Here is a 23,469-nt window from a genome sequence, read left to right on the forward strand (position 1 = left end):
ATCATGATAAATTATATCATTTCAATAGTATAACCCTATAAACAGTCAGACGTATTAAATATTCTTCTAATGTCCCAGCCAATTAAAAACACCCAAAAAGGACCATTCATTATATTATGAACATTAGAATAAATAAATTAGATTTCGATTGTAGGTATACAAAAGTATCATAAGAAATATATCAGAAATCAGGATCATTACCATTGAACCATTGGTTTTCAGGTTTTACTGTTGTATGTATCCACAAAAATAATGTATTTATTGATTCTCGTGAAATTTATGAATTCATAAACTACGAAGGACAATACGTTAAAGAAGCCAAATCTGACAGTTTTTAGTTGAAACTATGAATGAGACAATTTTTTTGATTTTTCTGCTAGGCCCCATCCTATAGAGGAATTCTTATCTTCGAATAATTCCAAAAGTTCATCATTGAATATGATACTATATCATACACTCCACCATTCTTTATACTATATCTATACCACTCGAAAATTATTATATATAATATATGAAATGTTGGTTAGTACTAAGATTAATACTTTGCATTTATTCTATCAGATGTTTGATATTATGACAGCTTTTTGAGAACTTTCAAATAGAAACAGCAATGACCACAACACAATATTCTTGAATTGTAAAGCGTATTGATTGATGACACTAAATAAATATTTTGAGCTGAAATAAAGGAGGAGTCCAATTGAGAACTAGGTACTGAAGGAAGAGTTATCATACGAAATGATATTCAGTTTGATGCTACTCAATAATTGGGCAGCTTACATAATTACATTCCTGATGTAATTAGATCTTTATTCTAGTGGTTTGTTCAGTCCAATTGCTGAGCCATTGAGTTGAGGTTCAGTAGTGCTTCAGTGCTTCAGGATTGAATTGAAGGAACAAAAGTTATTCATACAATTATTTAATTAATTTATCACAAATTTACAAGTAGAGACCTCCATAAGTGTAGGCACTTGGGAGAGCGTATCTGGCAGCAATTGCTGGGGTAGCAATGCTGTTGGTTTTGGTGATGGTTCCAGATGGTCCAGCAACTACGGTGCTTTCAGCAGCATGTCCAAGGGCACCAGAGTAGGCAATAGGGGCAGAGTAGGCGGTGTAGGCTGGAGCGGCAAGAGCAGAGTAGGCCAAGGGTGTGTTATAAGCAAGGGGTGTAGAGTAGGCTGTAAGGGCTGGGGCAGCATAAGTGCTTGCAATCAAACCACTGGGAGCTACGATGCCTGCGCTAGCGGCAGCAACGACGGCAAAGAAAACTACGGCAGCCTGAAAAAAATTTAATCAAGTTTAAATCTATAGAAGTGGAAAAAACTCATGAATTATTTCTTCGTAAAGATAATTGTAACGAACTTTTGAGGTTAAAGAAATTAAAACTAATTTTTTTCCTCATTCTTTCAAAATAGTGAACCAACACGAGTAGAGAGTTCAACAAATACGAAAATAATATAAGAAAGTTCATAAATATTGGGTATCCAATTTTCTTTTCGATTGGCCTCTTGCTATTTTGAGAGAATGAACCTAGTTCTTTTCAAAATGGGAAATATCCCTTTAAACGATATGGTTTGAACTTGAATTTTAAGTGTTTATCTTTAATAAGTGAAAACAATTCCAATGATACATAAATACGAATAGATAGAAAACTAAATGACATTTAAAACTAGAATAGATAGAGAATAGAATAAAATGGAATAGATAGAAAACTAAATGACATTTAGAACTGATTGAATGCAGTCATCTGGTGAAAGATTCTATCAATCCAAACGAATAATATAATTCATGAAAATAGCAAGATGGATTCATAATTTCATTGCACTTACGATTGAGTTCATGATGATTGCTTGAGGATGAAATGTCCAGTGATTGTCCAAATGATCGGAATTGCTTTTATACCTGTTTCGTTCCTTCTACTCGCTCAAATTTCAACCAATTTGTCATTTCAACCTCGCCACGCCCGAATTTCGGGTGCTCAGAAAGAGGAAGTTGGTTTTAAATATCAGTTGAACTCTTTTCACTAAATAGCTATCGATTATCAATTTTTTTTTTTTTTTAAAAATGTGGAGTGAATGATATAGATCAAGTCTTAAGTGAATAGGACTGCTTTCAAGTTCAAGCATTCACATGGACATAACTTTTCGTTGTAGTATTGGAACATCTTTTGGGTGTGAAAGCTCCAGTTTAGATATTGATGGTTAGTCTTCTACAGTTCAGTATTGCCTGTTTGAAATAGAATTCTAATAAAGATAAAGAATTTATGGTTTGGCGCATTGAAAAATTTTTCAATTAATTTCCTAATTTTCATTGATTGATTTATCATTGGTTTGAACACTTTCAGATTCCGTTGAGAGGAATTATTATAAGGATGTGAAGTTATATTGAACGTAAAGTTTTCTCGAATATAATGAAATTCAAATTTATCTAATTTTCTTTGATCTAGTTGATACACTACTTAATATGATGTCTAAACAAAAAAACTCTGGAATAAAACCCCATCTGTTTACTCTTCGATTGACTGCTCCCTGAACGGTCGAAGATCGAAAGATCGAAGTATCATTTCATCACAATGTCTGAAATTTAAGAGTTATGAGCCGGTGATGTTCCCAAACAGTCGATATAGTTTCGACACACAGATGACGAATTCGTGATCAAAGTCAAGGATGTCCGGCCGGCCGTTAACAGGATAACTTCCAATCTGAAAGATCTAGAAACTTGAAATAAATAGGGTAATTGCGGATCGCGACTGCAGCAATTGAGTTCGTTGATAGAGGTGCTGTAAATATTCAAAATTTTGTTTTCCTGTTAAATTCAAAACTCCATATTCGATTATGATGAATATTAATTAGGATATGAAATAAAAATTTCAAGCATCCTACAAAATTTCATGTTCATCGTTTGATCAGAACCATAGGAAATTGAGGAAGAAAATCTACGAAATGAGGACAGCGCAGACGGAGTTTTTGAGCGCTCGTCATTTCTGCTCAAATTACGCTCTTGAATACCACCAAATTGCAACTGATATATCATGTTCTGGAATAAAAGGACAATACAGTCAGATCAACAACTATGTTACTGACTAATAAAATAACTCGCACTGATTGACAGGTATTTTTTCAAATAAAATGATTAACGAAGATGAATTGAAGTTAAAATAAAGGATATATCTTCATAATACATCCGACATAATTAAACTAAACAGAATTTATTAATTAGCGTAGTCCTTGCATTGTTTGTGTTTTTTAACCACTGATACGTATGAACTTCACTGGTGTCATTAATTTATTCACTATTAGATTTCAATGTGATTATTTGATTTAAGTTTCAACTATTTTCAGATTATCATCAATTTATGAAATTGTTGACACTTCTATAGATTCCTGAACAATTCAATAAGATAGAGAATAAATTGTTAATTCTGCCTTATTATAATTTTTTTGCTACAATAATCAGCAAAGGGCTTCAATCCACCCCATTCAGCTTGGTAAGGACTCTTCCAATGAAGGTCTTAGGTCAATTGACCAGATTCTCCTAAGTCTTCTATATGGTTGATCCACGAGGGGTTGGAATAGAGAAGTTTATATGCAATTGTATGTGTCATAGCATGCACCACCGGTTTATCATTCATGTTTTTTATATAATCTGAATTAGTTCATCGTGCAGTGTTGCTTTAGTAACACATCATGGCTCGAAGAATTTTGGATTGAGCTCTTCAATGATATCTTTACTTGATTTGCTGGCTCATCCATGCTGTAAGTCTATATGAGTTTGATCAGTGTTTTGTGTATCACAAATTACTTGTTTAGCGTATTCAGATTTTCTACCCAGAAGTCAGTTTAGTTCGCGGAATCTTAGATCAACTGGTTCCTAATAGAATGACGAGCATTTTACGAACCAAAAAAACGGGATGGATATATTATCATAACTCTTCTTCGAGTTTTCAGACAAATTTTCACTGTTCGTGATTTCTGTACTAATTCAGAAAATTGAAACGTACCTATCAATTTTGTTATTTCAATATGGTAATCGTCGCGTTGACTCCAAATCTTCGTGGAATCTTACTCTTGAAATTTGGGATAATACTACAAATTCAGGATTCTTCAAATAAATCATAAAATAACATTTACTCAGTCATTTATTTCTTAACAATATATTTACAAGTAGAGCCCTCCATAAGTGTAAGCACTTGGGAGAGCGTATCTTGCAGCAATTGCTGGTGTAGCGATGCTCTTGGTGTTAGTGATGGTTCCAGATGGTCCAGCAACTACAGTCCTTTCAGCAGCATGTCCAAGGGCGCCAGAGTAGGCAGTGTAGGCTGGAGCGGCAAGACCAGAGTAGGCAAAGGGTGCGTTATAAGCAAGGGGTGCAGAGTAGGCTGTAAGGGCTGGAGCGGCATAAGTGCTTGCAATCAAACCACTGGGAGCTACGATGCCTGCGCTGGTGGCAGCAACGACGGCAAAGAAAACTACGGCAGCCTGAAATATTAAAAATGACATAAGGACTTATTCGGAGATCGACTTATCAAAGAGAATGAACAGGGGTTATAGAATAATAAAGTAAGCTTAGTAAGTTAAGAAACTTACGATTGAGTTCATGGTTGTTGTTTGACTGAACAATTTCCACTGAAGATTTGATGATGAAGTGAGCGTTTTATAGTTCTCTTTATAATGCATTTCAGGGAAATATCAAGATTAACTAACACTCGTTCATTTTTCTGGTCCTGCTAAAATTGAGTTGCATTGTGCATTCAACTTTCACGAAAAGAGCAAACAGGACCAATCATTTATTTTGAACGCCCTGTTTTTTCTCAACTCGATCTGACACTCGCGATACCTGAAATATTGCATCAAGGTTAAGGTCTCGGTCGTGTTCATAAGAGAATTTTATTCGTTCCTGATTGTGTTATAGATCTAATTTGAATTAATTATGTACGTCAAAATATGTTCGTTTCAATCACGATTTTCTGTTTCCTCCTGAAATGAGTCAGTTGATGCATATAAATACAATATTATCTGAAAATTACCAAATTATCTATGAATATATGTAATCTTAATATTCCAGTGACAACAGATCCGATCGAGTTGATTTCAAGCTAGCTGTAAAATTAGTCAACTGATGATTATAAATGCAATATTGTCAGATAGAAAAATATCAATACCTACATAATTGTCCGTGCTTCTTAGGATGCCATCAACAAAAATTCCAACGAGGGGCTCAACAATGTTGTGCAACAAATACGTAAAAGCAAAATTTCATATTTATCGGATCTATTGTCACGTGAAGAGCAGGCTTTAATTTTCTAATGATATTCTTCTTGAATTTTCTTTAATTCGAATAACACTATCACGATGAAATATGTATATGGAGGTTCAGACAGTGATTTTACATACACGAAATTTCATGCCTATCAAATTCGTATTTTTGAAATAATAAATAAAACAAAATTCCACACGGATTCGCTTATCGAATTTTGCTCATCAACTCAACTGCTTTATTCGAAAATCGAATCAATCCTGAAAGTTTTAAATTTCTTGACCATTCGCCTTTCTCGTTCCCTTTCAGAGTTATCGTGTTCATGGACGACAAGACTAATATTATCGAATTTGAGGAAGGATTCTTCCTCAGGAAAATAACAAACATCGTAACTTATACGTTTTGTTATGAAAATTTATCCATTTCACAATCGAAGATAAATTCTATGAATTGTTTACATGCAAATGAGACGAAAACAAAAAAGAAGCAAAAATATAGAGATTAATAAAAGAGTAAATAAAAATGATAGATACATTTTAATTCAACCAACAGGAACAGAAATCAACCTATCCTCTAAAGCACACTCTACCTCCTGTCTCCAGAACCTTATCGGTCTTCCTTTTTTCCTACGGTTGGTGGGTTTCCACTGTAACAATCGTTTTGGCTATCTTCGATCATTCATCCTCTCGACATGGCCATACCATGTAACCTACCTTCTAACACAAATGAAATGAATATGTATTTGAAGAAGCTAATGTTCAACAATTGATTGAAGATCAAGGGATGACTCATCAATCATATGGTCTCAGCCGTATTGTGATCTTTAAAAAACTTAACTGAAAGTTTTGAAGATCTTTCGTTTGAGAGTTATCGAGTTAACGGCCTGCCCTCTTTACGATCGGGCATAATAAAATGTGAACATGGAATCGTTATAAGTAAGTTGAACCTTAAAATTTCAAACCATTACTGGATCAAAATTCGAAATACATATACGGACTCCGTAATGAATAATAGAGGGCTTTGTTTTGTAACAAGCGCTTGGAACTTAGAGCTATAGTTAGTAAAAATGTTAATAATCCATCTCCAGTTCTTCGAGGTTTTATTTTCAATTTCATAACATTTTTATGTTATTAAAAATTATAATTTGGCTGTAGTTTTCATAATATGTACTGCATTTGCCTCACATTTCTTTACTAGCTAATTCAATTTATAATATTGTTTTCTATTATTGAACTTCACTTTGAAATAATTTATTATTGATTGATATTTAGTTTCGTTGAATCCAATCACAGAAAGTTTCTCTAGGCCTGCTATAGTCAACGAAATTGAAGAATTGATTGTGTCTACAGAATTAATAGTGTGTCAAATTATAGAAGTGATTTTAATGGTTTTATGAATTCTAGAAACAATCATGAAAAAAATGTTTTCAACCTCTTCGTCAAGTTGAATTTGTTGACAATCAGCAAAACAAATTTTCATATGTTGATATGAATCATATTTCCAAGAAAAATGTGAGATCTGGGTGATTCAAAAAAAAATTATATAAACACTCAGTCATTTATTTCTGTCTTAAAAATATATTTACAAGTAGAGACCTCCATAAGTGTAAGCACTTGTGAGAGCGTATCTGGCAGCAATTGCAGGGGTAGCAATGCTCTTGGTGTTGGTGATGGTTCCTGATGGTCCAGCAACTACGGTGTTTTCCGCGGCATGTCCAATAGCACCAGAGTAGGCGATTGGGGAAGAGTATGCAGTGTAGGCTGGAGCAGCAAGACCAGAGTAGGCCAAGGGTGCGTTATAAGCAAGAGGTGCTACTGCTGGGGTAGCAATGCTATCAGTTTTTGTGATGGTGCCAGATGGTCCGGCAACAACGGTACTTTCAGCGGCATGTCCAAGAGCACCAGAGTAGGCGGTGTAGGCTGGAGCGGCAAGACCAGAGTAGGCAAAGGGTGCGTTATAAGCAAGGGGTGCAGAGTAGGCTGTAAGGGCTGGAGCTGCATAAGTGCTTGCAATCAAACCACTGGGAGCTACGATGCCTGCGCTAGCGGCAGCAACGACGGCAAAGAAAACTACGGCAGCCTGAAATAATGATGAAAAAGATGTAAACACAGGTTCTATAAGAACATATTAGGATAAGTACAACTTACGATTGAGTTCATGATTGTTTGATGATTGGACGATTTCCACTGAATATTCAATTCTGAGATGATCGTTTTATACTTCTTCTCTTGATGCATTGGGGAGGAATAAAATTTACCACCTCTCCGACTCCATAAATTTTTCGTATCTTTCAAAATTGAGTTGAATTGTTCTCTCAACTTTCACAAAAGGAGCAAACTGGACTAGGACCAATAAATTATTCTGGACGCACCCTGTTTTTTCACAACTCGATCCTACACTCTCGACAACTGAAATATCTCGTCAAGGTTAAGGTCTTGGTCGAATTCATAAGAGAATATCATTCATTCCTGATTTTGTTATAGTTCTATCTAATTTGAATTAATAACGACAAAATACGCTCGTTTCAAATAGGATTGACTGTTTCCTCTTAAAATTAAAGAACTGATTAATAGAATATGTAATATTGTTCGATAGAAAAGTACTAATGTACAAAAAGAATATAAATCTGAACGGTGATTCCGGAGAAGACATCAGATTTAAGGAGAAACTCACACTTATAGTCAAGACAGTATTGAAATAATTTTTGGTTTATGGTTGTGGGCCTCAGTTAAGATTTTACAGGGTGGTTTGTCTGAATCGAACAATTCTACTTTAATCAATAATGGATCATTCTGTTTTGAGGGAATTTTCATTTCAGTAAAATGAATGAGTACCATCAGTAAGTCAGTTGTTATTGTGCATTTTCAAAACTTTTTTATTCGTTTCAGCTTTCACTATAATAAGTTATTATTCAGGAGTTTTAAATTTTTTCGGCATACTATACTCTCTGTTTTACCGGAAATTAAAATGAACAACTTCGAAAAATTGCTGCCTAGTATTGAGAATTCTCTAAACTGGGTATCACTGTTTTACCGTTCAATGAAGCAAAGCTGTTCAAAAATAGTCCTTTTCAGATCGGAAATTCATATTTAATAGCCCATATACTCTGAATAATATCATTCAATTCAGAAAATTACTTAATATATCCACACATAAATCTACGTAAATTGAAACAGATACTGAATGAAGGCCTATAGTTACGGGTTATCATCATTGAATAGTTCATTCAATAATTTGAACAATGTTTTCAAAATATAATAAAGGGTTGTTATTGTGAAATTTTCGAATTATGTTTGTCGAAATAACACCCTGCATATTGCATTTCAAACATTTCTTATGTTTTTCAGATTGTATCATAATGAGTTATACTTCAGGTTTTTAAAATTTGGAAATACCGCTTTTCCGCCCGCACCGACCTGCTTTGCCTAATTTCCTTCGAAGGAGGGTCTGTTATTAATTCCTCTCAGGCATATTTTCAATTTCATATGAAATTTTAATTTTAACTTAAAATCCCCCCGTCAAATTTAACGAGAATGATTTGTTGATTTCACCAAAAAACGTCCTGATTATTTATATGTACGATGCTCTACAAGTCTATAGTAGAGAGAAGGTGCATTTTAGTACCTATTTGTATTTTCATAGTTCAGAGCGCTAATTCGATTGAAAAAAATGGCCCTTGATGGCAATTTTATTATTTTCCACAAATAGTGGTATTTTCACTAAGAAAACATATAAAGAATTAAATATGAACTTCGAATTTGAAATAAAACTTTTTTAGGAATAAGGAGCAGCTTCAGATCATTGAATGATTATGCTTTAATACCTAGTTCAGAAATAATCAAATATAGGAGCATAAACATGTAAAGGAACACTATCATCATTTTTCCGCAGAACACAACGCAATTGCGAAACGATGGGTTTCAATTTGAAGAACAGAAGTTATGGTCTAATTCGAATAGAAAAATATTCAGAATCGAATACCCGATCATATCAGAAACGAAAAAATGAAAAGATAGATTTTTCTTTTCTTCTCTGTATATCTGAAAATACTTAGGATTCAAAAATATTTTAGCTCGGTAGAAAAAGTAGAACAATAACAATATTCCGAATTTTCAGATCACAAAAAGGCTCTGTCCTCCTGAAACGTCTAATAGAAATTCGAACTTAGGACACCCTTTATATATTACATAAACTTTATTTATTTTTTCCACAAACATCTCATTCTAATTATATACATTGTTACTGACTTCCTAGATTTTTTTGGTCTTGGTATACTATGAACACTTAATATTTTCAAAAACCTTGTGGGAACAGGGTAAATCAAAAAAATTTATATTACCAATCAGTCTTTAATTTCTGCCTTAAAAAATATATTTACAAGTAGAGACCTCCGTAAGTATAGGAACTGGGGAAAGCGTATCTTGAAGCAATTGCTGAGGCAGCAATGCTATCAGTTTTTGTGATGGTGCCAGAAGGTCCAGCAACTACGGTGCTTTCTGCGGCATGTCCAAGAGCACCAGAGTAAGCAGTGTAGGCTGGAGCGGCAAAACCAGAGTAGGCCAAGGGTGCAATTGATGGGGTAGCAATGCTGTTGGTTTTTGTGATGGTTCCTGATGGTCCAGCAACTACAGTGCTTTCAGCGGCATGTCCAAGGGCACCAGAGTAGGCAGTGTAGGCTGGAGCGGCAAGACCAGAGTATGCAAAGGGTGCGTTATAAGCAATGGGTGCAGAGTAAGCTGTAAGGGCTGGAGCGGCATAAGTGCTTGCAATCAAACCACTGGGAGCTACGATGCCTGCGCTAGCGGCAGCAACGACGGCAAAGAAAACTACGGCAGCCTGTAATAATGAAGAAAAAGATGTAAACAGAGGTTCTATAAGAACATATAAGGATTAGTTCAACTTACGATTGAGTTCATGATTGTTTGATGACTGGACGATATCCACTGAATATTCAATTATGAGTTGATCGTTTTATACTTATTTTCTTGATGCATTGGGGAGAAATAAAAAATTTACCACCACTCCGACTCCATAAATTTTTTTGTCCCTTTCAAAATTGAGTTGAATTGTTTCCTCAACTTTCACAAAAGGAGCAAACAGGAATAGAACTAATAAATTATTGTGAACGCCCTGTTTTTTAACAACTCGATTCTACAACCAGCAATACCTGAAATATTCGCGTCAAGGTTAGGAATACAATATTGTCTGAATGTCTGACAGAAAAATGCTTCCTTCAATAGGTATCAAATTGATTGCTAGAATTATTCGATCTTTTCAATAGTTTCGTACAATATTTTTTCTTCAACCCTCTTTCTCCTAATCATATCAACTCAAATTATCGGAAGAATTAGATATTCAAGAAAATAATTCATAATTTGACCTGTCCAGATTATAATTGAATCAACATAGGTCTGACTGGACATTCATTAAAAAATATTTCGGAGAATATCATGGATTTTATCCAAAAAAAAACAACTACTTTCACGATTCACTGCTCAGATAATAGCCATTCTTTCCCCACAATAGATAATCCTAAAAGAAAATTCTACAGTAAGCCTCTGAAGGAAAAAAATGGCTGGCAAAATGTCAAATTTAGTTATAAAAATATAGAATTTTAGTTTCTTTCTGTGTTTTCCGGTCACAGACTAAGTTAGAAATTGCGGTTTTTCCTCATTTCAAGTTCTTCTTCGATAACTCTTGAAATTTTCATTTTAGCTAAAGGGTTTACTCAAGTAACCCCCCAATTTCATACGACCAATTTACTAAAAGAGTAAGAAATATAGGTTGCAATTTAGAATTCTTGAGTCTTGATGGATTTCAGTTGTCTGAGTTCATAATCTTCTTATAAACATCCTGTACATTTTTGGTCCCAATCGCAAAATCTTTTATAATTCACATATTGGCAGGATCAAAAATTAGGAACATTTTTTCGAAGGGAATTTTTTCTGCAGCAATTGTCAAAAAAATTTTAGTTCTCGACGCTACCATTTTTTCATAAGAATCCCATTAACTCATTAATGGTGAAGTTTTTACGTGAGTTATAGCATATTACTGAAATGGTCTTCAAATAATCTATCTAATGATGCATTAATATACTGGGTGTGCCGTTTGAAATAAGAAATTGGTAGACTGTTTCCGGTATAACCGGAAGTTGTAGAAATCGGAAAATATTTTAGGGAGATCATCATTGTCTCAAACCCCAACATGCAAATTTTCAACACAAAATTATGATCAGTTCTCCATAAACGTCTAAGAGACCATCGGGATGAAGCACCTTATATTTATGATTTTAGAAACATGGTTTGAAAGGAATTTTCTTCACGGACAATATCTGATTCAGGTATTCCTGATTATTGTCCTTCCTCAACATTGGTCATTCATGATATAATAGATCGAGTTATAGGCATGTCATAACGAATACCAGATTTATGGTTCATGAATATTCATAGGACTGGTATATTAATTGGAGACATTGTTTGTTTTATTACCTGATAATGGTAATCAGTTGAGACTCAACCACAATCTGCAAAGTTTAATGAACTGAAAAAATCGATAATATGATATCCTTTGGAAGTTAAGATTTGGATATAAATCATCTAGACCGAATATTACCTCATTTATGAGAGAACGATGTTGAAGTATGGAAGACACCTGATCAGGTCAAAGCTTCTCCTTTTGGCAAATTACTCTGGAACCTTTCATCTGGAATCTTTTTGTTTGTTGGTGCTAAAAAACAGAATACTTCGAACTCTGAATATTCTTTAAATTAAAATTAAACGAGGATCCATTGGTCGCATAGTCTTTCTTACTTTTTTTATAATTTAGAATCTATCGATCAGAATATCCTTTTATATTAGAATGAACGTATCTAATTCAACTGAATTGATATTGCAGCATGAATAAATACCATTCAGGATTTTTTCCACATAAATCTTTCCAGATAGAACGTTTTTTCGATGCTGTTTCACAATAAAAATCATTAAATTAACTTTTCTGTAGACACCTAAATAATAAAATAATTTATTTACCAAAAATGAAACATACCGGGTGTCCCAATATATAGCTTGTTTATCAAATAACGTAAAAAAAATTACAAAACATTAATATTTTTGCTGTTATTACTGAAAAATACCAAGAATGTGCTATCGTTGTATTTCAAATTGAAAGACACGCAATTTTCACTGACAATATACAGGAGGTACATTTGGAAATAAAAAGTGAGGGGTGCTACCACAGGGCTGTCAAATGTAACAATTTTTGCCATACATCATTGGAAAGGTACTTTGATGTTATTCAAAGCAATTTTTTTCATTATCTTGTCAAATAAGCTAGATATTGCCTATATACGATAACTTGGGACACTCGGTTTGTTTCATTTTTGGTAAACAACAGACACCCGGTATAGTATAGTACTGCATTTGGTCCACATCTAATAACCCGTTGCTATTAGTACCTAATCGATTAATGACCTATTGCTGAGCTACTCTAAATTATAATAACAATAATCTACCTGTTCAGAGATATCATGATCATAAAATCATGGTAATTAAATAAAGTCTGTATAGCCACTCAGTCATTTATTTCTGCATTAATAAAATATTTACAAGTAGAGACCTCCATAACTGTAAGCACTTGGGAGAGCGTATCTTGCAGCAATTGCTGGGGTAGCAATGCTCTTGGTGTTGGTGATGGTTCCAGATGGTCCAGCAACTACGGTGCTTTCAGCAGCATGTCCAAGGGCACCAGAGTAGGCAATTGGGGCAGAGTAGGTGGTGTAGGCTGGAGCGCCAAGAGCAGAGTAGGCCAAGGGTGCGTTATAAGCAAGGGGTGCAGAGTAGGCTGTAAGGGCTGGAGCGGCATAAGTGCTTGCAATCAAACCACTGGGAGCTACGATGCCTGCGCTAGCGGCAGCAACAACGGCAAAGAAAACTACGGCAGCCTGAAAAATTAATACATTGAAAAAACAATTTTATTCGTCATACTATCGAAGCAAATTATTCAAAAAATATATTTGCAGTCTTACGATTGAGTTCATGATTGTTTGAATATTGGATGGTTTCCACTGAAATTCAATTTTGGATAGAGTTATTTTATACACCTTTTCGTGATTCTGTGTGGGAGAATATCAAGAACAACCACCTCTTTGGTGAATAATTTTTTTCCTCATTTCAAAGTTCAATTGCGATTATTACCTGATATCTTATACCGGAAAACAAAACTGGACAGTAACTAGATTCTAATAATGAGATATTGTGACCGCTTTATTTTTACACTCCTTGATTAATCTTTTGCCAAACCAGAAATATTCAATTTAAGGTTAAGGTCTCGATTGTGTCTAACTGAAATAACATTCATTTCGATCTCCTGGTGAACCTCGAATGCGAGTAGATTACGTTTATAAAAATACGAAGTAATTGCAAAAAAATTTCCGTATTTTATAGACGTAAATCATGAAATAGATTCGATTGTTGTGTAGGTATAATAATGATAATCTTTAATTGGGGCAGGAAGTGGAGTTCAATTTCCTAGGAGGACCTACCTAGTTTTTTCAGAACTACTTTTCTATGGCTATTTCTTTTGCATCTATGGATATTCAGACTAATCAAAATTCAATCATCACAAGATAAGACATAAATTGAATATCAACAGTGTTAATTATTTCAAACTTTTCGGTGAAAGATATTATTTTCAGTATAATAGTAGCAATAAATGATTTTGAATTTATGTTAATGTGTTAGAGAATTTTTTTTCAATTTGTTTTCATGTTGTTATGCTTTAATTTGTTTTTCGTCATATAATTGAGCTAAGGGTTTTGATAAAGAAGGTTTAGCAAATATTTCTGTACCAATTTTCATACAATTGTTTTTTATAGTTCCCGACAAAAGCTCTGATCTGGAGATATGAATGTTTGAAATTTTGATTTGTATTTCGGAATTAACTCCAGAATTAAAGACTCCGGGTTTGAATCCCGCAGCTGTCTTTTCGTCCAAAAAATTTGTTATTAAGGATTTTATATTTTTTTCGTCATGTGTCAATTAGCAGGTTGTTTGGATTCAAGACATTCTAAAACGAAAATGGTGAAAATTTTAGGCAGTGTTAATTTTTTTTCAGTGTAAACGATTTCAAAGGTTAACTAAACTGCTCTTCAAAAATTGGGAAACTTGAAAAAAATCTATTTACTCTTTTGAAATCATTGTTTTAAGTAGCATAGTAAAGGAAGAAAGAACCACAAAAATTGCCTATGTATTTTTATGTGCTAAGTTACATCAACACATTTCAGAAAATTTATACCTGTGTTGTTCGAAAAAGTCAGAGTACCCTAACTTTTGAAAAGCAGTATATATTAAAAACTATTGGAATCTATTTTCATCGAGACATGTCCTAGTTGAATGGCAACCAGGCTTACTCAAAAATTACTCCCACATCTAAAGTAAAAGATGTAGAACCTATAACTCCATCGCATATTCGATGAACTCCGGTTAGATAATGAGGGTTTTCAAAAACAAAAAATTATACGCTCTCGTGTATTTCAATTTGAAAATTTAGATTATCAATGAACGGAAGTAATATCAAATAAGAAAGCGATAAAAAACAATTGAAATTTTGAAATTCATTATTGAAATGAATGAGAAAGGTACTATTGAAAAACCTTTCAATTTCGAAAAAAAAACAAAAATTATAATTTTTTCTGCACCGAAGAACCTATAGTGAGAAGGTTAGTGTACCGGGTTTTTCACCATAATTTGACCCCCCCTTTAACTTTGTTACTAAAAGAGGTACAAAAAAATGTTTTCCACAAAAGTTTCACGAAATCGACTGATGTTTTTTAAAATGATTTCACAAAACGAAATATATACAGAGTGAGCCACATATTGAAAGCAACTTCATTTTTTCAAATAGAACACCCTGTATATTTTTCTATATTGGACTAGCTCTTTTCCCTTGATTTCAAATATATAACATATGTTTGGCCTATCTCTCTTATTCTGAGTACCACAGAGTTTCAAATTTTAAGAACCACCTAGCATGCTCAGTAATCAGTATTCAAGTGGTAGGCTGCGATAACTCAAAATGCTCTTTTTTGAGTTATCTCGTTGAAAACGATATGACATATAGTCAAATTGCCAACGAGATAACTCAAAAAAGATCATTTTGAGTTATCGCAGCCTACCACTTGAAAACTGCCAGCTTGAATGCCAGGTGGTTCTTAAAATTTGAAACTCTGTGGTACTCAGAATAAGAGAGATAGGCCAAACATATGTTATATATTTGAAATCAGATGAAAAAGAGCTAGTCAAATATAGAAAAATATACAGGGTGTTTCATTTGAAAAAATAAAGGTGCTATCAATATGTGACCCACTCTGTATATATTTCGTTTTATGAAATCATTTAAAAAAACATTAGTCGATTTCGTGCAACTTTTGTAGAAAACATTTTTTTGTACCTCTTTTAGTAACGAAGTTAAAGGGGGGGGTCAAATTATGGGGAAAAACCCGGTACACCCTTAAGGTATACTGACTCAATCGGTACTATTCGTGTGTATTCCATGAATTATTTACCGAGGCTAATTTGTATTGGAGAACCTTCATCAAGTATAAAGTCATTTGAATTTTACTCTTTGGGATAATTGATTTTTTCGAGGATATCTTTTAACTTATCGCATTCACAATTAAAACTACCAATTAACAGAAAACAATTCACGGAAAAATTAAGGTGAGAAACAAAAATCACATAAATTTCAACTATCTTTATTCTATTTTATACAAAATTTACAAGTAGAGACCTCCATAAGTGTAAGCACTTGGGAGAGCGTATCTGGCAGCAATTGCTGGGGCAGCAATGCTGTTGGTTTTGGTGATGGTTCCTGATGGTCCAGCAACTACAGTACTTTCAGCGGCATGTCCAAGGGCTCCAGAGTAAGTGATTGGGGCAGAGTAGGTGGTGTAGGCTGGAGCAGCAAGAGCAGAGTAGGCCAAAGGTGTGTTATAAGCAAGGGGTGTAGAGTAGGCTGTAAGGGCTGGGGCGGCATAAGTGCTTGCAATCAAACCACTGGGAGCTATGATGCCTGCGCTGGCGGCAGCAACGACGGCAAAGAAAACTACGGCAGCCTGTGAAAGTAATTCAGTTGATAATCATCGAAAAGAGAAAATAATGTAGTCAACTCCATTAGTTTTACTTACGATTGAGTTCATGATGTTTGTTTTTTGACTGGACTGTTTCCACTGATTTGTAATAATCCGTTCGGAGCTTTTATAGTAGTAAACGCGGACCCGAAATTTGTAGCTTGAATTGCCTTCGACCTTGACACGCCTGGGCGTTTCGTATTATGTAGAGATTTGATATTTTATCGTTTTTATTATCTCATTCTATTTTATGAGGACCTGCTGATTCTGGTTCATTTATGACTTTTTCATGTAATATATTTTGAACAGAAGGCGAGATGTGCAATGGATAGTATGAACTACCTTTAGGTGAAAATAAAAACACTATCAAATTGGATCAGTTCTTTCGAAGTCATGGAGTATATTACTTAATATAGAATGACTTTTATGTTGACAAAATTCAGTTTAATTTGTTCTTATATGATTTATAGTCAAGAATAATTTTGAAATATACTTGACATCATAAGCGGTATTGGAAGGTTGAATGAAAAGCAATTTTTCGGACTACTTAACTACTCATTTCTACCTAGGTTTTAATCAGTTCTTGAATTGAAATAATTTTTATCATGGTAATTCCAAAGTCTTTCACAGCCGGATTTTTTGACGATATTGAGCTTCCAGGCTTTTTATCCGTGGTCTAGTAGTTTTTACTTGACGTTTTGCTAGCTACTGTGGTGATCATCTCCAGAGGTTTCTAGGTGGTAAACCGGAATTTTTCATCGAAAATTTTTCTATCGAAAAATTGTTATGTTTATTATATTATCAACTTGGATGAATGCCAGATGTTATTGGAATAATGCCTGTATGTATTCCTTTTCATAGATAAAATAGAATATATATTTACCAATATAAATTGAATCTACTGACCATTCATCATTAGAGTCTGCAAATAGTGTGGAATTATCGTATGTTCTCCAGAAGTTTCTATTCAAAAAACCACTTTATAAATATATTATTCGGTCCTTATACCTACTTGATTGGAGTTAATTTTTAATCAAATAAGACGAAGTAATTTTGATTAATATTTGTGGAAATTACTTTATTGTTTCATTTTATTAATATGTAGGTATAAATTGAGGTTAGATTAGGTTCAGTTGCCCGTGAGGGGGCAATACGGTGACATTGACACGAAGAAAATTCATAGATCGTAATCTCGAACAATGAGGATCAATGTAATATAACAATCGATGTTCATGCCAAATATCATGAAAATAGTACTGAGGTATAGTTTCCGAAAAAAGCTTTGGATAGTTGTCAGAGAGTTTTTTCATTAAATTCCTGGAATCAGCACATCCAATACATAAATTGTGAAAATTTGAAAAGAGAATTCAATTTTTTTTCCTCGAACTTTTCAAAAGGTTCAAATATAAAAAATAATCACCAGAATGGTACAACCAAAAAGGACATGAAATTTCAAGCTGACTGCAAAATTATTTTTTAACTAATACTTTTATAGAGATTTTTTTCAACAATTATAAAAATTATGTGATCGAAGAAAAGGTTGTTGAAGAATAAAACAATGAAAAAAAAATTTATATAAAACATATTTTTAGTCATTGTTAGAATAATTATATTCCTGGTCAAACGCACTTATATTTCAAGAATATATGAAACATTACAGAGTCTAGCAGTTTAATATGTCAAATGATACAATCCTTAACCAGTATCATGGGATAGGTACCGGATATTTCAATTGCTTTATTTAATCTTGTACAAGTTGCATGGGCTCCCTCATTCAAACCAATTATATATTTTTCTGTGGAAACCAATACTAGGAAGAAAGTTTCACTAAAAAATGATTTCATTAATTCAGGGGAATTATGGATCAAATTAATCAAAAAATTTCCAAACATTTACAGAAAATAATTTAGAATTCGTAATGGAGAAAGTTTCATCAAATGTAGAGTGAATTGAAATTTATTTTTCAGGAGAATTTATTTCTATGGGAAATTCTGTTCAAAATAAAACACCTAAATAAAACTCTCGTGAATAGAAAAAAATTCAGAAATGGATTGAGGTAATGACTCAATCATTTGAGGTAAGAATAAAATATCACATAAATTTCAACTAATTTTATTTTATATACATAATTTACAAGTAGAGACCTCCATAAGAGTAAGCACTTGGGAGAGCGTATCTGGCAGCAATTGCTGGGGTAGCAATGCTCTTGGTGTTGGTGATTGTGCCAGATGGTCCAGCAACTACAGTGTTTTCAGCGGCATGTCCAAGAGCACCAGAGTAGGCAATTGGGGAAGAGTAAGCAGTGTAGGCGGGAGCGGCAAGACCAGAGTAGGCCAAGGGTGCGTTATAAGCGAGGGGTGCAATTGCTGGGGTAACAATGCCATCAGTTTTTGTGATGGTACCAGATGGTCCGGCAACTACGGTGCTTTCAGCGGCATGTCCAAGGGCACCAGAGTAGGCGGTGTAAGCTGGAGCGGCAAGACCAGAGTAGGCCAAGGGTGCGTTATAAGCAAGGGGTGCAGAGTAGGCTGTAAGGGCTGGAGCGGCATAAGTGCTTGCAATCAAACCACTAGGAGCTACGATGCCTGCGCTAGCGGCAGCAACGACGGCAAAGAAAACTACGGCAGCCTGAAAAAATTGTTTTATTTTACAACAATCTGAAATAGATCTCGAATTGTTCACGTATGTATGTGAATAACTGTATATTGATGACAGCGATGATTGTGCAGTAATCCATACAAGTATAATAATTTCATCGAAAAAAATATTAATTTTACTGTTCTCGAATACTTACGATTGAGTTCATGATGTTTGCTTTTTGACTGGACTGTTTCCACTGATTTGATAAAACCGGGTGAAGCTTTTATAGTGGTAAACGCCGGACCCCAAATTCGAAATTGAAGCTCGACCTTGACACGCCTCACCGTTTCTGCATCACATAGGTAGCAAATGTAATTTTTTTCATTTTGTGCAATATTATGGGAAATAGCTGGTTCTTCGAAAAGCATTATGATCGAATTCCTACTGTTAAAAAATTACATTAGAATTAGAAAGTCTAGAAATCTAACAATCAGAACCGAGTGGCTGAAAACTAGATATCTGATTATACTCAAATCTTCAAATGCATAAATAATAAAAACCTTTGAAATGTTCAAACAGACCTGTATAAATCCCCACTTTTGGAAGTACATCTGAGCATTAAACTTCCCTCAGAGTAAGAACTGTTGAACGGAAACTACAATATACATAACTTAAAATGTAGTAAGTGCAAATAATTTCATAAACTCTTTCTCAAATTTCATAAATTTTCCTTTTATTTGATAGGTAATGAATTTCTATCAAGAAAGGACCCAATCCAATTTATATCTTCTATAAGTAGATACTACAAAAACCGAATGATTTTACCAATTTCATAACGGTAACAGACTACTCCATCCAATGTTTGAAAATAAATTGATTTTGGGGTAATATTTCTATGAATTATATCTAAAGCAATAAAATAATGGGAAAAGAAACTAATTATAATTGTTTCATCAATGTAACGCACAATAGTAGATTCGCCATGGTATGTATCCAACTACACCATACATAATGATTTAATGAAACCATTTGTCAATTATGAAATTAGAATTAGTTCAATTAAATACCATCTAAACTTGGAAGGACATGACAATAGCCTCATAGACCAACTGGCTCAGAACCCCTTCAACAACAAAAGATTGTATTGTACAGGAATATCGATATTGATTGATAACTTCTTTATGTTAATTTTATATGTAATCACATGTACTGATTAACTACCGAGTTAACTACTTAAGAAAAGTAGCTGGTCAATTTCTATAAAGATGTCGAGAAAAAATCTTTCAATGTAGTACATAAATTAACTGTTATTATAAGACTGCAAAAATAGATTGCAGATGCCATATAGAGCAGTGTGAACTACATAGATATTTATTGTCCATTAAAGAAAAATCTTACTCAGGGCTTAAAACGACCTGCCATGATTATATCCACAGTATATTGCGCCCATTATGAGTTAAGAATATTAAGATATTCTTGTTTCAGAAAATAGTATCTAGCTGAAACATTTTCAGGGAATATTTGGATATTTATTTAGTATATTAATCCAGCATTTTTATAATACTTACATCATTCCTCAGTATCTATTTCCACAGGAAAACAAATAATTGATTTACTTATATTTTCACTAATATTCTGAATAAACTCTCTTATTATTATTATTATTATTATTATTTGTTGAGCTTAATGCAACTTGCACAAGTATGCTGGGGTGCAGGACAGACGCCAGGAACGGCAAACCGGACATTTTGCCAGGGCGCCAAATTGTAGGGGCGCAAAGTCAGTTAATAAAACAAGACTATGCACCTTTAAGAAATACGTCGCCTTTTGACTATACATTTATATACTATGTAGCGTCGAACTTGTGAACAATGCAGGATGTTTTTTGATGAAATAGACAAAACGTCGTTTGATATATTTGACGAGGTGATTTCAAGTAGAAAAATACGAAGAATAACAAAGGCTCCTTTGAAAAAAATTCATATGACTTAGGTAAAGCAGGACGGCAAAATTTTATTTTACCGGGGCGCTAAAAAGTCTGGCGGCAGCCATGCTGGGGTGAAAGTTATATTAAAATATGATTTTATAAATTGAAGCAAATCCTGGATTAAATTTCAACAAATACTCAAATAATTCAATGTTTGTATCGAAGAACCTAAATCGTGTGTGAAGTAATTCGACTCGTAATTTTCAGAATAATTGAATTTTTCAGAAATTCTTTCCGATAATGGAACTATAAAAACTGTCTTAAACAGAAAATAATTCACAAATAGATTGAGCTTTCGGGTCACTAGTTCCAGGCAAAAAAAAATGGTAGGTACATAAATTTCAACTATTTTTATTTCATATACATAATTTACAAGTAGAGACCTCCATAAGTGTAAGCACTTGGGAGAGCGTATCTGGCAGCAATTGCTGGGGCAGCAATGCTCTTAGTGTTGGTGATGGTTCCAGATGGTCCAGCAACTACGGTGTTTTCAGCGGCATGTCCAAGAGCACCAGAGTAGGCAATTGGGGAAGAGTAGGCGGTGTAGGCTGGAGCGGCAAGACCAGAGTAGGCCAAGGGAGCGTTATAAGCAAGGGATGCTACTGCTGGGGTAGCAATGCTATCAGTTTTTGTGATGGTTCCAGATGGTCCGGCAACTACGGTGCTTTCAGCGGCATGTCCAAGAGCACCAGAGTAGGCAGTGTAGGCTGGAGCGGCAAGACCAGAATAGGCCAAGTGTGCGTTATAAGCAAGGGGTGCAGAGTAGGCTGTGAGGGCTGGAGCGGCATAAGTGCTTGCAATCAAACCACTGGGAGCTACGATGCCTGCGCTAGCGGCAGCAACGACGGCAAAGAAAACTACGGCAGCCTGAAATAATAGTTCCATTTATAATAATTTTATCGAACAAGAATACTGTGTATATTGGTTTTTTCGCATACTTACGATTGAGTTCATGATGTTTGCTTTTTGACTGGACTGTTTCCACTGATTTGATAAAACCGGGTGAAGCTTTTATAGTGGTAAAGACGGAGCCGAAATTCGAAATTGAAGCTCGACCTTGACACGCCTCTCCGTTTCGGTGTTACATAGTAGCGAATGTCGTTTTTATTTATTTTGTGCGATATAATGAGAATTAGCTGGTTTTGGCAATTTATCAGGATTTTTGTGTGGGTAACTTTTTTTAGCAGATCAGCACCTTTGCCTTCGCGTTTGTGAAGTCTTGAGTTTATTATCTGATATCTACTACCTGACGTATAAATTCGGAAAAAGCACTATTTTCAGATAAAATGGAATTAAAAGTCACACGGCAAGAATTATTGAAGTTTTGTAAACTGTAGATATTGATTGTACACATATCCAGCTGAACTTTGAAAATTAGTTAGGACCTATAGGGTTATTGATAAATGCTAACCTGTTGAAAGAGGGTAATAAACGTTTGGTTATCACTCAAAGAATATTTAGTTTGAGTTATACCTATTGTATATTGAATATATTGAGTGCCAAAAAAGTAACGTAACTCGTCAATAATTCTTGTACGGAGAATTATCAAGAAAAATTCTCGCACCTGTTGATTTTTAATTTTAAAGCAATTCATCCTAGATTTTTGGAATTTGATATTTCTCACCCCTACGCCCCGCACCACTCTACTTAAAGTTTTTAAATAGGAATATATGGATTGTGATACATCAAATGAAAGGTAATTTGATTACCTATTCAGCGATGTGGCTAGAAATAAAATTGGTTGTGTTGTTTTTTATTGAAAAATTAGGAAATAATTTACAATTTGTGATAAGAGCGTAAGTGCAACCAGATCATCATTTTTTCAATAATTATTATTGAGGGAAATCCGGGAATCTATGGATTTTTAATTTCAAAAGCAGGTCTCCCTATGCTTTTTCGAATTCACGCTCCACATCGCTCTACTGTTATTTTCAAGTAGGAATATATGGAATGTAATATATCAGATAAAGAGACATTCGATTGCACATTGAGCGGTGTAACTCAAAAAAGACATTGTTAAGCTATTTTTTTATTACAAAATTAAAAAATTGCGATTGGTGTCAGGTAATTCGATGACCAATTCAGTTATGTGAACGAAAATGAAATTTTACCTTTAAATTCTTGCCATAAAAATGTTACGATGAGAAGTCGGAAGAATACCTGTTGCGCTGAATAATTCATTGGGGAGTTTCGAAGAACGGCTTGCACATTGTAAAGCAGTCAACGGTGCTCAATTCGAATATTCAATACATTAAAATTATTTTCTATCCTTCATTAGGAAACTCATCGATTTCAAAAAGCGAGTGAACATACCCAATTGATTATTTTCTAATGTTTAAAAAACAAAAACGGTACAACCAATTTTCCTTTCATTGGCACCATTGAGTAGGTAATAAAATCATATTTCATTTGAAATTGAAAATCGATGGGTGCGAGGATTTTCCTTAATCATTTTCCGTACAAAAATTATTGTCGAGTTACGTTACTTTTTTGGCACACTGTATGTCTTCTCAACGATTTA

The 23,469-nt window shown here is 34.2% G+C and overlaps 5 protein-coding genes across 20 annotated transcripts in view; 1 reads left to right on the top strand and 4 right to left on the bottom strand.

Moving 5' to 3' along the window:
• Positions 1-23,469, top strand: part of LOC123680079 (protein madd-4) — a 583,820-nt gene that overhangs the window by 423,829 nt on the left and 136,522 nt on the right. The window lies entirely within an intron of this gene.
• Positions 904-4,729, bottom strand: LOC123680255 (nuclear pore complex protein Nup58-like). Of its 3 annotated transcripts, none has more exons than XM_045618055.1 (2): positions 4,587-4,691; positions 904-1,278 (listed from the first exon to the last, which is right to left on the bottom strand). In XM_045618055.1, the coding sequence occupies exons 1-2, from the start codon at positions 4,674-4,676 to the stop codon at positions 940-942; spliced, it is 429 nt and encodes a 142-aa protein (XP_045474011.1). In that variant the 5' UTR covers positions 4,677-4,691; the 3' UTR covers positions 904-939. The 3 variants fall into 3 exon arrangements, with proteins under 3 accessions (XP_045474011.1, XP_045474022.1, XP_045474014.1); XM_045618066.1 differs by lacking the exon at positions 4,587-4,691 and adding an exon at positions 1,830-1,981; XM_045618058.1 differs by lacking the exon at positions 904-1,278 and adding an exon at positions 4,121-4,478 and having other exon boundaries at positions 4,587-4,729.
• On the bottom strand, positions 904-7,517 carry LOC123680143 (cuticle protein 12.5-like). The gene is made up of 3 exons (XM_045617899.1): positions 7,404-7,517; positions 6,844-7,335; positions 904-945 (listed from the first exon to the last, which is right to left on the bottom strand). The coding sequence occupies exons 1-3, from the start codon at positions 7,491-7,493 to the stop codon at positions 940-942; spliced, it is 588 nt and encodes a 195-aa protein (XP_045473855.1). The 5' UTR covers positions 7,494-7,517; the 3' UTR covers positions 904-939.
• Positions 6,800-19,240, bottom strand: LOC123680180 (cuticle protein 12.5-like). 7 transcript variants are annotated; one of them, XM_045617967.1, is made up of 3 exons: positions 19,176-19,240; positions 18,526-19,009; positions 6,800-6,851 (listed from the first exon to the last, which is right to left on the bottom strand). In XM_045617967.1, the coding sequence occupies exons 1-3, from the start codon at positions 19,185-19,187 to the stop codon at positions 6,838-6,840; spliced, it is 510 nt and encodes a 169-aa protein (XP_045473923.1). In that variant the 5' UTR covers positions 19,188-19,240; the 3' UTR covers positions 6,800-6,837. The 7 variants fall into 7 exon arrangements, with proteins under 7 accessions (XP_045473923.1, XP_045473937.1, XP_045473950.1 ...); XM_045617981.1 differs by lacking the exons at positions 18,526-19,009; positions 19,176-19,240 and adding exons at positions 16,042-16,366; positions 16,439-16,590; XM_045617994.1 differs by lacking the exons at positions 6,800-6,851; positions 18,526-19,009; positions 19,176-19,240 and adding exons at positions 12,822-13,195; positions 16,439-16,487.
• LOC123680171 (cuticle protein 12.5-like) lies at positions 21,284-22,028 on the bottom strand. Its single transcript, XM_045617947.1, has 2 exons — positions 21,891-22,028; positions 21,284-21,815 (listed from the first exon to the last, which is right to left on the bottom strand). Exons 1-2 carry the CDS (start codon positions 21,900-21,902, stop codon positions 21,318-21,320), a joined length of 510 nt encoding a protein of 169 aa, XP_045473903.1. The 5' UTR covers positions 21,903-22,028; the 3' UTR covers positions 21,284-21,317.

Source organism: Harmonia axyridis, chromosome 1 (genome assembly GCF_914767665.1).
Source record: "Harmonia axyridis chromosome 1, icHarAxyr1.1, whole genome shotgun sequence".
Classification (NCBI taxonomy): domain Eukaryota; kingdom Metazoa; phylum Arthropoda; class Insecta; order Coleoptera; family Coccinellidae; genus Harmonia; species Harmonia axyridis.

What these genes read in the sequence shown, in the direction of transcription:
- LOC123680255 (XM_045618055.1), bottom strand. Translation starts at nt 4,676, where the DNA reads ATGCATTATAAAGAGAACTATAAAACGCTCACTTCATCATCAAATCTT. An exon ending in CAACAACCATGAACTCAATC is followed by an intron (nt 1,279 to 4,586) that starts GTAAGTTTCTTA and finishes AATTTTTTTCAG; the next exon opens with GCTGCCGTAGTTTTCTTTGC.
- LOC123680143 (XM_045617899.1), bottom strand. Translation starts at nt 7,493, where the DNA reads ATGCATCAAGAGAAGAAGTATAAAACGATCATCTCAGAATTGAATATT. An exon ending in AAACAATCATGAACTCAATC is followed by an intron (nt 7,336 to 7,403) that starts GTAAGTTGTACT and finishes TCATTATTTCAG; the next exon opens with GCTGCCGTAGTTTTCTTTGC.